Here is a 15,154-nt window from a genome sequence, read left to right on the forward strand (position 1 = left end):
GTCAGAAACAAATCTACTACTCATTTGAAGTTCAGACTAGGGGGCCGATTTACCATTGTGCGGTACTATCTACTGTATTTACTGGTCCTTTAAACTGAGAAAAGTAACATAGGAGTAATCAATAGTCAAATTCAGTATGTCACCTTTCTTGTTATTATATTGAAAATGACCATTCAGTAAGACAATGTTTTGAGCTAATAAATATTTTTTTCTTCCCACAGAAAACCGTTGCACAAAGTTTTACCACCCAACCAAAGACCAAGGGGAACTTCTCAGGGTCTGCAAAGGATCAGAGTGTCACTGTGTGGCAGGTATCGCTTGTCATGACGGGAATCTTTTGAATACTTGGGGTTGAATGTAATGTATAAGTGGAGCTTTTATCCAAGAATGAAAACCACCAGAAGTTAAAGTATAAAGTCGCAGACGTTTTACTGTATTATTACGTTTACAAATAAATACTTAGTTGACAGATTGAAGCTCTTGCAGTGCAGGTTCTCTTTGTAAGATTTCTGCTTCCTAATTGAACCTCTACGGCAATTAAGAGGTGGTGGCTTAAAATCAACCTTCACTGATCTGACGGGGGTGATTGACAGTCCTGTTCTTGTTCGGTTAGCTGCTCCTTAAATAGGGGCCTTAGTATATGAAGTAGTCTAGTAGTAGAAAAGGAAGTCAATGGTTTACTATGGACTGAGTTTTTATAATTTATAGATGTTGTATTAATTTATTATGTAATCAATCTGTGTAGAAGTGTTCTCAGGGTACCTACACAACACTAGTCTCATTTTTAACAATGGTGTCTCCAAGACTAAATTATTGAGGGGCACCAGTGTTTTGAGGGTCTGGTCATTATATGAGGGGTGGGGTTAAAAGTTCAGTGGGCAGGTTTGTTGTTCTGTGGGTGTGCCGGCTACTCCTTGGGTAGGGCTTGGTAGAACTGGAGGAATCCTTTACAGAGAGGTAATGGGAGAAACAAATGACAATCACGGTTGTGGGCATTTTTCTGGCTATGCCACCGTTTCTTCCTCTAACTTTAGACACATAAAAAAGTAGTTGTTTTTTTTTATTGTCTAATCTACCTTTTATTTTTTGTGCTCAGAAAATTTTTTGGGCATTAATCAGTTAACATAAGACAGTGGTGAAAATCTATAAATTTCTTAAATTTAACATGGATTATTATTATTATCGTTTATTTATAAAGCACTGACATTTTACGCAGTTCTATACAAAGGGGTGGATAAGCAAGTGTATGAATGCTAGTATAATATCCTATAGTATCCTGTTTTAGATAAGTAATCCAGGCCATGTGGTCAATGACAATTTCTCAGATAGGTTGCTTTTACAAGGTAGAAAAGGTCAGACTGTCTAGAACATGTATCCTTCAAAATCCTATAAAGATTAAGTAAAGCCTAATGTTTGCAAGAAATAGCACTCAACATAGTGCATTATTTCTAATTACAGAACACTGTAATCTAAGAAATGCATTTGAAGGCACTCTGGGAGTACAAGAACGTTTGAATGCTGCATGTGAACCTGGTGTGGACTATGGTAAGTGGAAGCTCTGATTTCTGCCTATATTCCTTGTAACTACTGGAAGTTAGACTTGTTGGCTGCTGCTAGGATACCTCACTAATAAACAACTTAAAATAACTATCAGTCTCATAAGTATTACTGGTTTGTATGAAAGCAAAATTGTAGTTCAACATTTACATGCTGTAATTCATTAGAACATGTAATATTCGCGCTACTTACAAAAATGCATTGTACTCATTGGTTTATATGACAGTAGTAGAGCTAAATATACAGCATTAGAATATTGCTTAGCAGAATGAACAGAATCACTCTAAAGAGAGAAGACTAACTATTAGGGGCCGATTCATCATGTCCCGTATGCACCTGTTTCCACCCAAGCCTTTAGGCTCGCCGGAAACAGAAGTTAAGAAGCGCAGCGGTCTTAACTCATCCGCCACCTCTGAGGCGGCGGACAGCAATCCGCCCGATTGGATACGATCGAGTTGATTGACACCCCCTGCTAGCAGGCGATTGCCCGCGAATGTGCAGGGGGCGGCATTGCACAAGCATTTCACTAGAACTGCTTGTGCAATAATAAATGCTGACAGCGTATGTTGTCAGCATTTATCGATGTGCGATGGACATGATCCGCTACATCGGCCACTTAGTGTCAGTATAGAGGAGTGTTCGACTTACTCATGTTAATTTATTCTTTTCACCTCAGTGTTTTTAACCAGACTAGAGAAGATTGAAGAAACTGGATCTTATGATTCATTTACGGTGACAGTCACCAAGGTTGTTAAACAAGGTGAGTATTTCTCTTAAAATAATTGTATTTCTATTAGAGTAATTTAGAGTAACAAAGTAACAAAAAAGAGCAATGGAAGTATGTATTTTTTTGCACCATAACTGATATTTAACATATAATAGCTAATTCTCCTTTTTTCCAAGAAACAAAGTTTATCTCATCTTGTCATCTAATAAACAAGTACAAGCAAAGATCTCATACTTCTTAATCTTTACACCTCCCCAAATCTAACTCAGCACATCCAACCTCCATAACTGTTTTACATCTTCTCACCTCTAACCAGCCTTGCCTAAATCTCCCTTAACCCAAAAAAGGTTAAGATTTAGCTTTAGATTTTGGTGTTGAATTATTAAACTCCGAATGGAGCTTGATGCCCCTGTTTCTAAAGACCGCTGCTCCATGACTTGTCCGCCTACTCTGAGGCTGCGGACATCAATCCGCCCAATCCTATACGATCGGGCTGATTGACACCCCCTGTTAGCGGCCAATCTGCAGGGGACGGCATCGCACAAGCAATTCACAAGAACTGCTTGTGCAATGATAAATGCTGACAGTGTATGCTGTCGGTATTCACTGATGTCTGTCGTACATGATCCGCTGAGCGGATCATGTCGGACAGACCAATGATAAATCAGCCCCTTGTTGACTTTTCTCCATCTGTATCTCATCACATCCATAATGAATCAAGGTGCTCACTTTCCATGCTTCCTTAAAAAACAGAACTTTCTAAAAACCTCAGAACATTTCTGCACTTCACTTCTATCTCCAGCCATCTTTTTAGCTTCTCACAGTCCATCGTCTTGACCCCACATACCATTATCAGCTCATGTCACTCAATCACTCATTACCAGTTTGGCCTTTCACCGCTAAACAAGCTTATAGAAACATACGCCTACATTTGGAGTTTTGCGTTAGCCGTCAAAACCAGCGTTAGAGGCTCCTAACGCTGGTTTTGGGCTACCGCCGGTATTTAGAGTCAGTCAGGAAAGGGTCTAACGCTCACTTTCCAGCCGCGACTTTTCCATACCGCAGATCCCCCTACGCCATTTGCGTATCCTATCTTTTCAATGGGATCTTTCTAACGCCGGTATTTAGAGTCTTGGCTGAAGTGAGCGTTAGAAATCTAACGACAAAACTCCAGCCGCAGAAAAAAAACAGGAGTTAAGAGCTTTTTGGGCTAACGCCGGTTCATAAAGCTCTTAACTACTGTGCTCTACAGTACACTAACACCCATAAACTACCTATGTACCCCTAAACCGAGGCCCCCCCACATCGCCGCCACTCAATTAAAAAATTTTAACCCCTAATCTGCCGACCGCAAACCGCCGCCACCTACATTATCCCTATGTACCCCTAATCTGCTGCCCCTAACACCGCCGACACCTACATAATATTTATCAACCCCTAATCTGCCGCCCCCGCTATCGCTGACACCTGCATATTTTTTTTAACCCCTAATCTGCCGCTCCGTACACTGCCGCAACCTACATTATACCTATGTACCCCTAATCTGCTGCCCCTAACACAGCCGACCCCTATATTATATTTATTAACCCCTAATCTGCCGCACCCAACGTCGCCTCCACCTACCTACAATTATTAACCCCTAATCTGCCGACCGGACCACACCGCTACTATAATAAATGTATTAACCCCTAAATCTAAGTCTAACCCTAACACTAACACCCCCCTAAGTTAAATATAATTTAAATCTAACAAAATAAATTAACTCTTATTAAATAAATTATTCCTATTTAAAGCTAAATACTTACCTGTAAAATAAACCCTAATATAGCTACAATATAACAAATAATTATATTGTAGCTATTTTAGGATTAATATTTATTTTACAGGCAACTTTGAATTTATTTTAACCAGGTACAATAGCTATTAAATAGTTAAGAACTATTTAATAGCTAAAATAGTTAAAATAATTACAAAATTACCTGTAAAATAAATCCTAACCTAAGTTACATTAAACCTAACACTACACTATCAATAAATTAATTAAATACAATACCTACAATTATCTACAATTAAACCTAACACTACACTATCAATAAATTAATTAAAAACAATACCTACAAATAACTTCAATTAAATAAACTAACTAAAGTACAAAAAATAAAAAAGAATTAAGTTACAAAAAATAAAAAAATATTTACAAACATTAGAAAAATATTACAACAATTTTAAACTAATTACACCTACTCTAAGCCCCCTAATAAAATAACAAAGACCCCCAAAATAAAAAAATGCCCTACCCTATTCTAAATTAAAAAAGTTCAAAGCTCTTTTACCTTACCAGCCCTGAAAAGGGCCATTTGCGGGCATGCCCCAAATAATTCAGCTCTTTTGCCTGTAAAATAAAACATCCAACATTACAACCCACCACCCACATACCCCTAATCTAACCCAAACTCCCCTTAAATAAACCTAACACTAAGCCCCTGAAGATCTTCCTACCTTATCTTCACCATGCCAGGTTCACCGATCCGTCCTCCGAAGTCTTCATCCAAGCCCAAGCGGGGGCTGGCGATCCATAATCCGGCTGAAGTCTTCTATCAAGCGGCGGCTGAAGAGGTCCAGAAGAGGCTCCAAAGTCTTCCTCCTATCCGGGCAGAAGAGTAGATCCGGACCGCAACCATCTTCTTCAAAGCGTTGACAAGTGGCTCCATGTTGATCCGGCGCGGATCCATCCTCTTCTTGCGACATCCTAAGTCCGAATGAAGGTTCCTTTAAGGGACGTCATCCAAGATGGCGTCCCTCGAATTCCGATTGGCTGATAGGATTCTATCAGCCAATCGGAATTAAGGTAGGAAAATTCTGATTGGCTGATGGAATCAGCCAATCAGATTCAAGTTCAATCCGATTGGCTGATTGGATCAGCCAATCAGATTGAGCTTGCATTCTATTCGGACTTAGGACGTCGCAAGAAGAGGATGGATCCGCGCCGGAGGTCTTCAACATGGAGCCGCTTGTCACCGCTTTGAAGAAGATGTTTAACGGTCTGGATCTACTCTTCTGCCCGGATAGGAGGAAGACTTTAGAGCCTCTTCTGGACCTCTTCAGCTGCCGCTTGATAGAAGACTTCAGCCGGATTATGGATCGCCAGCCCCCGCTTGGGCTTGGATGAAGACTTCAGAGGCTTGGATGAAGACTTCGGAGGACGGATCGGTGAACCTGGCATGGTGAAGATAAGGTAGGAAGATCGTCAGGGGCTTAGTGTTAGGTTTATTTAAGGGGAGTTTGGGTTAGATTAGGGGTATGTGGGTGGTGGGTTGTAATGTTGGATGTTTTATTTTACAGGCAAAAGAGCTGAATTATTTGGGGCATGCCCCGCAAATGGCCCTTTTCAGGGCTGGTAAGGTAAAAGAGCTTTGAACTTTTTAGGGTAGGGCATTTTTTTATTTTGGGGGTCTTTGTTATTTTATTAGGGGGCTTAGAGTAGGTGTAATTAGTTTAAAATTGTTGTAATATTTTTCTAATGTTTGTAAATATTTTTTTATTTTTTGTAACTTAGTTCTTTTTTATTTTTTGTACTTTAGTTAGTTTATTTCATTGAAGTTATTTGTAGGTATTGTATTTAATTAATTTATTGATAGTGTAGTGTTAGGTTTAATTGTAGATAATTGTAGGTATTGTATTTAATTAATTTATTGATAGTGTAGTGTTTAATTGTAACTTAGGTTAGGATTTATTTTACAGGTAATTTTGTAATTATTTTAACTATTTTAGCTATTAAATAGTTCTTAACTATTTAAAAGCTATTGTACCTGGTTAAAATAAATACAAAGTTGCCTGTAAAATAAATATTAATCCTAAAATAGCTATAATATAATTATTCGTTATATTGTAGCTATATTAGGGCTTATTTTACAGGTAAGTATTTATCTTTAAATAGGAATAATTTATTTAATAAGAGTTAATTTATTTTGTTAGATTTAAATTATATTTAACTTAGGGGGGTGTTTGTGTTAGGGTTAGACTTAGCTTTAGGGGTTAATCCATTTATTAGAGTAGCGGCGAGATCCGGTCGGCAGATTAGGGGTTAATACTTGAAGTTAGGTGTCGGCGATGTTAGGGAGGGCAGATTAGGGGTTAATACTATTTATTATAGGGTTATTGAGGCGGGAGTGAGGCGGATTAGGGGTTAATAACTTTATTATAGTAGCGGTGAGGTGCGGTCGGCAGATTAGGGGTTAATTATTGTAGGTAGCTGGCGGCGACGTTGTGGGGGGCAGATTAGGGGTTAATAAATATAATATAGGGGTCGGCGGTGTTAGGGGCAGAAGATTAGGGGTACATAGGGATAATGTAGGTTGCGGCGGTGTACGGAGCGGCAGATTAGGGGTTAATTGTATAATGCAGGTGTCAGCGATAGCGGGGGTCGGCAGATTAGGGGTTAATAAGTGTAAGGTTAGGGGTGTTTAGACTCGGGGTACATGTTAGGGTGTTAGGTTCAGACATAGGAAGTGTTTCCCCATAGGAAACAATGGCGCCACGTTAGGAGCTGAACGCTGCTTTTTTGCAGGTGTTAGGTTTTTTTTCAGCTCAAACTGCCCCATTGTTTCCTATGGGGGAATTGTGCACAAGCACGTTTTTGAAGCTCACCGCGTCCGTAAGCACCGCTGGTATCGAGAGTTGCAGTTGCGGTAAATATGCTATGCACTCCTTTTTTGGAGCCTAACACAGCCATTCTGTGAACTCTAAATACCAGCGGTATTTAAAAGGTGCGGCCAGAAAAAAGCACGCGTAGCTAACGCACCCCTTTGGCCGCAAAACTCCAAATCTAGGCCATAGATTTTGATAGCAGATAAGAACCATAGGCCCAACAAAACTGCCCGATATTTCCAAAAAGTATAAATATATCTAGTTCGTAGGATAGCCCTATGCTTATCCTAGGCATTCTTAATGTCCCCCACAGTGTTTGTCATTACCATCTCTTGTGAAACTTTATTCCATGAATCAAGCTCCCTTTCTGTAAAGAAGAGCTTCTGCAAATTACTCCTGAATATAATTTCCTTCAGCTTAAGATCATGAACCCTTGTTTTTTAATTTTTCTTTTTATGAACAATGCTCAACAGCCTCAGCTTTATTGTGCTCCTTAATATACTTGAAAGTTGCTATCATATCCCTTCTTTCCCTTCTCTCCTTTAAGCTGTACATATTAAAGGGACATTAAACACTAAATAAATGCTAGATAGAATGATGCAAAGAGAACATTAGTCTGAGCATAACATGCATTTTTTAAAGTTTAATTAGCTGTTTAAATAGTGCCAAAATAAGTGTAAAGTTTTAGTGTCGATAAAACTATGGGAGCTGCCATATTGTAACTTAGGTTACCTTCTCTGTTGTGGCCAATTAGGGAGAGTTATAAATAAGTCACTAGAGTGTGCAGCCAATGGCTGTGTGGAATATAACAGTTTTCTGCACTTCTATTTCTAACAGGAGCTGAAACGCTCACAATTTCAGAAAGGAATGACAGGAAAAGGGGACAAAATAAATAATGAAAGCAAATTGCAGACTTTTTTTTATATATATACGATTTATCATTTTATATTACCACCTCAAAGTGTTTAATGTCCCTTTAAAGTGCCATAAAACAGGTTGAGATCTGTGCATATCCTAAAAGGGCTAATTAATTTAAAATAGTTTCCATAAAAAATTGTTTAAAAATTGCTGGCAAGTATTTTAAAATAATTTTCAAAAACAAGCAAAATGAATTACATAGCTAAATTGCCTGGAGCAGCTAAATCCACCCCTCTTATCAGTGTTTTGACACAGGCATTGTATTTCAACTGAATTCCCATGCTCCAGCAGATAATCCCTATTCACTTTTGCATTTTACCAAAAGAACAATAAACATAGATATAGTCATAAAAGGAATTGTGTGGGGGGAATTAGAGCTTTACAATTCAGTAACTAAACAGAAAGGGTTAATGGCGAGGCACTGCAGTATAAATTTGCAGGTAAAGTAATTAAAGTACATATTATATTATTTTGTCTCTATCCCAACTTGTTCTATGTCCCTTTAAGGTCATCAAGTCTCCTCTGGTAAGATTTATTTTTTAGACCATGTACCATTTTAGTAGCCCTCCTTTGCACAGATTTCAGTTTGTTTATATCCTTCTGGAGAATTGGCCCCCTGAACTCCTTATACCTTACAAACACATACCTATTGTCTCTTCAAATCTCCTATCTGTTTCAATGCATTTCCAATACCTTCTATTAAACTTTCTTGACTCTCCTTTATAACCTTCCACAGGCACTGATGAAGTGTTGCCTAAAACCCAACGTATATTCTTTATTCACCGGAGCTGCAGAGAATCCCTCAAACTGGTCCTTGGGAATAATTACCTCATCTGGGGCCAAACCAAAGACGTATGGGAAATGAAAAAAGAGTGAGTATGAAAGATAAACTAATCAATCCCACAAAATATTCTTAGACCTCAGTTGTTCTCTTCTCCTGTAGTGAACAGAATTAACCTCTCACCTCCTACTAACACTTGGGCATCATGGCAAGGGATGTGTTAATGTCTTTAAAATGAGATTTAAATGGTGGAAAAATTGCTCTCCATGGTTAATCATTTCTAGCATTTGAATGATTCTACTGAACACATGTTTATTTATGTGTTACTTTTTATTTGAGAAAAAAATCATTCAAAAGAATTAAATTCAAATTCAAATGCAGTCTGTACTAATGTTCAATTTGACAAACTGAGAAACTAACATGAATTTAAATGATGAATGCATCATTTCCAGTACCTACTTTAATACAGTGCAATAAAAAAAAGTAAATTCTGAATTTGCATTTTTTTTTTAATAAATCAAATTAGCTCCATCTGTGACCTTCTAGCTCCAGGTCACCTCCCTCCTGATCCTGTTTTTTATTTTCATAACAAAAGCCATACTTTAGAAGCGCTCTTCCTGCTTACCATAAAGAGTTTAAAGGGACAGTGTACATCAATTTTCATATAACTGCATGTAATAGACACTACTATAAAGAAAAATATGCACAGATACTGATTTCAAAATCCAATATAAAACATACTTAGAAGCTTCCAGTTTAGCACTGTGGTTAGGCTGGGACACCCAGTGAAGTGGGCTGAGAAAGCAGGAAGAGCAGACCCCCCCCCCCCTCATATAAAAGGAATTTTTACATAAACAGGAGCAAGCAGGAATCTGTAGACATCAGTATAATCTAAAACTTTGGAGCTTTGTTATGAGTCTGAAGATCAGCACAATTTTATTTAAATATAAGCAAAACTATACATTTAAAAAAAAAAAAAACACTCCCAGAGGGGCTATATAAATGGATCATCTACAAAACATTTATGCAAAAATCTAGTTTACAATGTCCCTTTAATGCTCAGAATAAGGAGTGATAGCCCAGAGCTAATTAGTTGTGAATAGAGCTAACATTTTTAATTTATTTTCTTTTAAAAGGAAAATATTAAAAATCAACTCAAGTCCCTTTTTATGAATTTTATGAATTTCTTTTCTGGCTGTATTTATTCATTGAATTATATGTATCAGAAGTGTCAATCCCTGTCTGTGCCTGAATTGGAAAAGTTATAAGTTTCTGTTTTGTTTCTTTGTAAATTATTTCCAAAAGACAAGGAAAAAATTCTTATGAAACGCCTGATATCTCAATAAACCCAGGTGCTGCTCAACAACACTAGAATTGAATGACTTCAACTCTCATCTGTGTGCGCAATTGGACGTATGAGATTTCCTAGTGATAGTACTGCCTAGTGTGTATGTTCCTGCTGTATAAGTGGAGCCCTTCTATTCGGGAGCAATTCATAGAACTGTAAATAAGTCATATATGTGATGGGCTCAACTTAAAGGGACAGTGTACAGTAAAACGGTTCCCCTTAATGTGTTTCATATTACTTGTCATACCAGCTGCAGAGTTTAAATGTATAGAAAATTGTTTCTTTAGGTTTATTTATGTTTATAAAATACCTGTTTCTGCTAATTGAAACCACAACCTAATTGGTTGAGCTTGTATGGAAAACAGACTTCAATCGTATCTGTCAAATTATTTGCACAAAGTCTTCCTTATCTAATTTATAACTGTTTGTTCAAAGGCCAATACGTACTCAAAGCCCCTACTAGGAGGTTATTTCATCTAAACCGTCTTGTTTTTTTGTAATCAGTACTTAAAGGGACAGTCTTCTCCAGAATTGTTATTTTTTTTAAAAAGATAGATAATCCCTTTATTACCTATTCCACAGTTTGCATAACCAACACTGTTATAAAAATATACTTTTATTTTACCTCTCTAATTAACTTGTATCTAAGCTTCTGCAGACTGCCTCCTTACTTCAGTTGTTTTGACAGACTCGCATTTTAGCCAATCAGTGCTGACTCATAAATAACTCCATGTAAGTGAGCACGTTGTCTATAGGGCACACAGAAACTAGCACTGTCTGTGAAAAACTGTCAAAATGCTCTGAGATAAGATATGTCCTTCAAGGGCGTATAAATTAGCATATGAGCCTACCTGGGTTTAGCTTTAAACAAAGAATACCAAGAGAACAAAGCAAATTTGATAATAAAAGTAAATTGGATAGTTGTTTAAAATTGCATGCCCTATCTGAATCATGAAAGTTTAATTTTGAATAGACTGTCCCTTTAAGTACAGAAGTTTTCAGTATAGGAAGGGATACAACAGGCGCAATTAGCTATTTCTAATGAGAAAATAAAGCTGAAGGAGCTATTTGTAAGCAATTTAATACACTCCAGTTGGTAAAATGGATCACTGGGAACACATCAAAGGCAAAACAAAATATTTGAGTACACTGTCCCTTTAAATACAGCTAGAACATACACACTTGGCAGTACTATCACCTGGACTCACACATCCAGTTGTGCACACATATGGGAGTTAAAGCAAACAAACTCTATTGTTGCCAAACACCTGGGTTTGTTGAGATATCCGGCATTTTATGAATTTCTTCTTGTCTTTTGGAACTGATTTAAGGACAGCAGTGGCCAAGTTAAATAATTAATTTTACAGCAGACTCTTGTTGTGCTACAACAGTTGTTGTATTTCAAAGGGACATGAAACCCAAATGTTTTCTTTCATGATTTAGAAAGAACATGCAATTGTAAACAACTCCAATGTACTTCTATTATCTAATTTGCTTCATTCTCCTGATATCCTTTGTTGAAAAGCATATCTAAATAGGCTCAGTAGCTGCTAATTGGGCGCTGCATATATTTGCCTCGTGATTGGCTCACCCATGTGCATTGCTATTTCTTCAACAAAGAATATCTAAAGAATGAAGCAAATTAGATAATAGAAATAAATTGGAATGTTGTTTAAAATTATATTCTCTGGGGCCGATTTATGAAAGTGCGAACGGACATAATGCACTGTAGCGATCATGTCCGCCCCACATCGATAAATGCCGACAGCATACGCTGTCTGCATTTATCATTGCACAAGCATTTCACTAGAAATGCTTGTGCAATGCCGCCCCTGCATATTTGCAAACAATCGCCCGCTAGCAGGTGGTGTCAATCAACCCGATCGTATGCAATCGGGTGGATTACTGTTCGCCACCTCAGAGCAGGCGGACAAGCTAAGGAGCAGCAGTTTTAAGACCACTGCTTCTTAACTCCTGTTTCCGGCGAGCCTGAAGGCTTGCGCGGAAGGAGGTGTATATGGCCCCATTCGGGCTATGATAAATCGGCCCCTCTGAATCATGAAAGAATAATTTGGGGTTTCATGTCCCTTTAAATATTGAATTATGTGATGTGGATATGTATTTAAACAGAATGATATTTAATATTATCTAATGAATAGAAATATTTTGTTGTCGCGGGGTACACGCTCCCTTCGTATGTGGTTATATAATAACTAGATATGGGCACGGGCAAGAATTTGTTTAGTTCATTTTGTCCAAATTTGACATGAAACCCAAAATTTTTCTTTCATGATTTAGGTAGAACAGACAAATTTAAACAACATTCCAGTTTACTTCTATTATCAAATTTGCTTCATTCTCTTGGTATCATTTGTTGAAGGAGCAGCAATGCACTGCTGGTTTCTAACTGAACACATGGGGTGAGCCAATGACAATAGGCATATATATTCAGCCACCAATCAGCAGCTAGAACCTAGGTTCTTTGCTGATCTTGAGCTTTCCTATATAAGCATTTCAGCGAAGGATATTAAGAAAAGGAAGCAAATAAAATAACAGAAGTAAACCTTGAAAGTTGTTTAAAATGGTATGCTCTGTGTAAATCATGAAAGTATTTTTATGGATTTCATGACCCTTTAACATAAATTGTTCATTAACAAAATTAAAGGGACATTTAACTGCTGAGTACAACTACAATATAATGGTTACTACTCACCTCGCTATCGTTTTTCCTCTTGTGCCTACAGCTGTCATTGTCATTCACTTATTTTAACCCCTTACAAGTATTAGTTAGTGAAGCTCTGCATCTTCACACTGGGAGCTGCCATCTTGGAGCTTATAATTGTTATGTAACTTTTAAACCGTGCAAAAAAACTGCAAAAATATATAACACTTCCGCTGTCTATTATGTGAGCTAAACTGAAGTGAAATGTGCTACAGTAGTTGTACCAAGCGGTTTAATGTCCCTTTAATTCCTATTATTTCCAATGGGAAGCAAAATATAAAACACATTTTAACAAAATCTGACATTTATAGAATTTGAACAATTAAAAGAATCTATTTTTCAATACTAACACAACATATAACTAATTGTATCAAGAATTTTATGTGACCAGCAGCAGAGTTCATCACTTCCTCAAAAAAATAAACTAGGGACAAACCAGCCCCACACTCAAGTGGCCGAAGCCACGCAGGTCAAACAGTACTCACGCATCCCAATTTTTCATAATGGGAAGTGAAATAAATCAATTTGGCTGCTTTTTTAGGTCGGTGTATACACTGTATTAACTCAACACTTGTTGCTGTAACCCTGATGAAGCCCTAGGACCAACCCATTTTGTGCAGGATGAAACGCGTCTATCAAGGCCGCTGTTGGGTAACTAGAGCAGCAAACTTGAATGTTTTGGAGGAATCTAGAGCAGGTGTGTACAGTGAGCTTCTTTTCTCTCAGTAAGAGGACTGAGGTGAATACACTTTGTGAAGCCCAAGACGGTGGTTACAGCAACAAGTGTGCTGTAAAAGTGTAACACATACTTTTCACTTTATCTTAATATACAAAGAGCACATTCCTATCTGCTTTTATTTGTTCAAAAATGTTAGGTCAATAGTAATTATATTGTTCTTTGGTAGAGGGAATGACTATGTATTATACATATTTCAATATACAGTTGTATTGCTGCTAGTGTACGCACTTTAATGGGTTTTTATGTTAGTGAGTGCCATTCAATTTGACTTCTTCATATAAATACTGTAAATGCCACAGTAAATACATTTGCTCTGGGCATTGCCATTCTTTTTGTTCACGGCCTCTGCTAGAAACAAATATTTCCATAAAAATCAACTAGTAAGTGTCCATTACATTCCCCAAAATATTAATGACTGGTCAGTATTTCTTTTTATGTTCTTATGTCATATAAAGAAACCAAATTGAATCCATTTTCAGAACTCCACAGATAAATACATCTGCAAAACTTGGTACAACAATATTGTGTACAATAATACTATTACAACTTTGTAAGCATTTGAGTTAAATGTTGCCTTTAACATATCTGAAGCAACGTTTTTGTTCGCATTCGCATTTCTGTCCCTGAAATATTGTTGACAAGAAAATTGTTTCTTCATGTTCTACAACATAACGGTCATTTTAACTGTGTTACGCATCTTCTTGTGACCTGTTTTTGGATGTTAAAGTGAGCATTTGGAGACAACCATTTTAAAAGCAGAGCTGCATAACAGCAACGCATTTCAAGTCATCTTGCGGTTGTCATCTAATCCACAAAATTCACACACATGCATGTAATATGTCCTTGTATGTACAGTAAATAAGTTTTCATACCTTTTTTAACATTTGTGTTTTACTCAGAATATCTTATGTGATCAGTGGTGGAACCTGGATAGAAGAAATCCCTTCAAATGAAAAATGTCAGAGGGAAAGCTCAACCTTGTGTGATGAAATCGATAACTTTGTTGACAATTTGTCGTCATTTGGATGCAACAACTAACAAACTCCCCTAACTAAAGTTACAATTCTTCTAAAGATCTACTCATAGATCTGACCAGGACTCACAGAGGTGCATAAGGAAGAAGAATTATAAAGCTATCTACGTAATATGGTTAAAGTTACAGTTTAAAGGTTTCTTCTAACATACATAACATAATTGAAGATGCAACACATCACTTTCAGCTAAAATTGGTAAATAGTTTTACTTATTAAACAATAGGGTAGGTATTTGTAGACTTTTTTCCGCATTAAGCACAAAATGAATACAGTCAGAATAAAGATGCAAATTTTAATTTACATAATTTTTACTATCCACAAGTGTTAATTGATCTATTTTCTATGAGTACAAGATGTCAGAATGGTCTATGATTATGTATCTAAGGAGATTATAACCAATAAATATATGTTTTATAACAGGTCCTGTGTCTTTTTTGAGTACTTGTTCTTTCTTTTGGTGTGGCGCTGTGAGATTAAATAAAAATGGAATGAAATATTTATTTGCAGAAAATGTGGTGTATAAGCAGAAATGATGTAATGTTTAATGTAAAGATGTGAAGGATGTTCCAAATATAAACCACAGGGGTGCCTAAATAAAATCAGAGTTACTGGGCTTTGTACAAATATTAAACATACTACAGTTCTCCACTTTCAGGGCGCGATCAAATATACGGCGCAGGT

General features: G+C 37.1%; 1 protein-coding gene across 1 annotated transcript in view; it reads left to right on the forward strand.

Moving 5' to 3' along the window:
• LOC128663759 (complement C3) overlaps window positions 1–14,892 on the forward strand; it is a 285,067-nt gene extending 270,175 nt beyond the window's left edge. The window contains exons 37-41 of the mRNA XM_053718244.1: window positions 222–311; window positions 1,459–1,545; window positions 2,234–2,317; window positions 8,586–8,721; window positions 14,339–14,892. Of these exons, the coding sequence (XP_053574219.1) occupies window positions 222–311; window positions 1,459–1,545; window positions 2,234–2,317; window positions 8,586–8,721; window positions 14,339–14,477 (536 nt within the window). The 3' untranslated portion in view covers window positions 14,478–14,892. The remainder of the gene's footprint in view (window positions 1–221; window positions 312–1,458; window positions 1,546–2,233; window positions 2,318–8,585; window positions 8,722–14,338) is intronic.
• Window positions 14,893–15,154: the final 262 nt, after the last annotated feature.

This window comes from Bombina bombina, chromosome 6 (genome assembly GCF_027579735.1).
Source record: "Bombina bombina isolate aBomBom1 chromosome 6, aBomBom1.pri, whole genome shotgun sequence".
Taxonomy (NCBI): domain Eukaryota; kingdom Metazoa; phylum Chordata; class Amphibia; order Anura; family Bombinatoridae; genus Bombina; species Bombina bombina.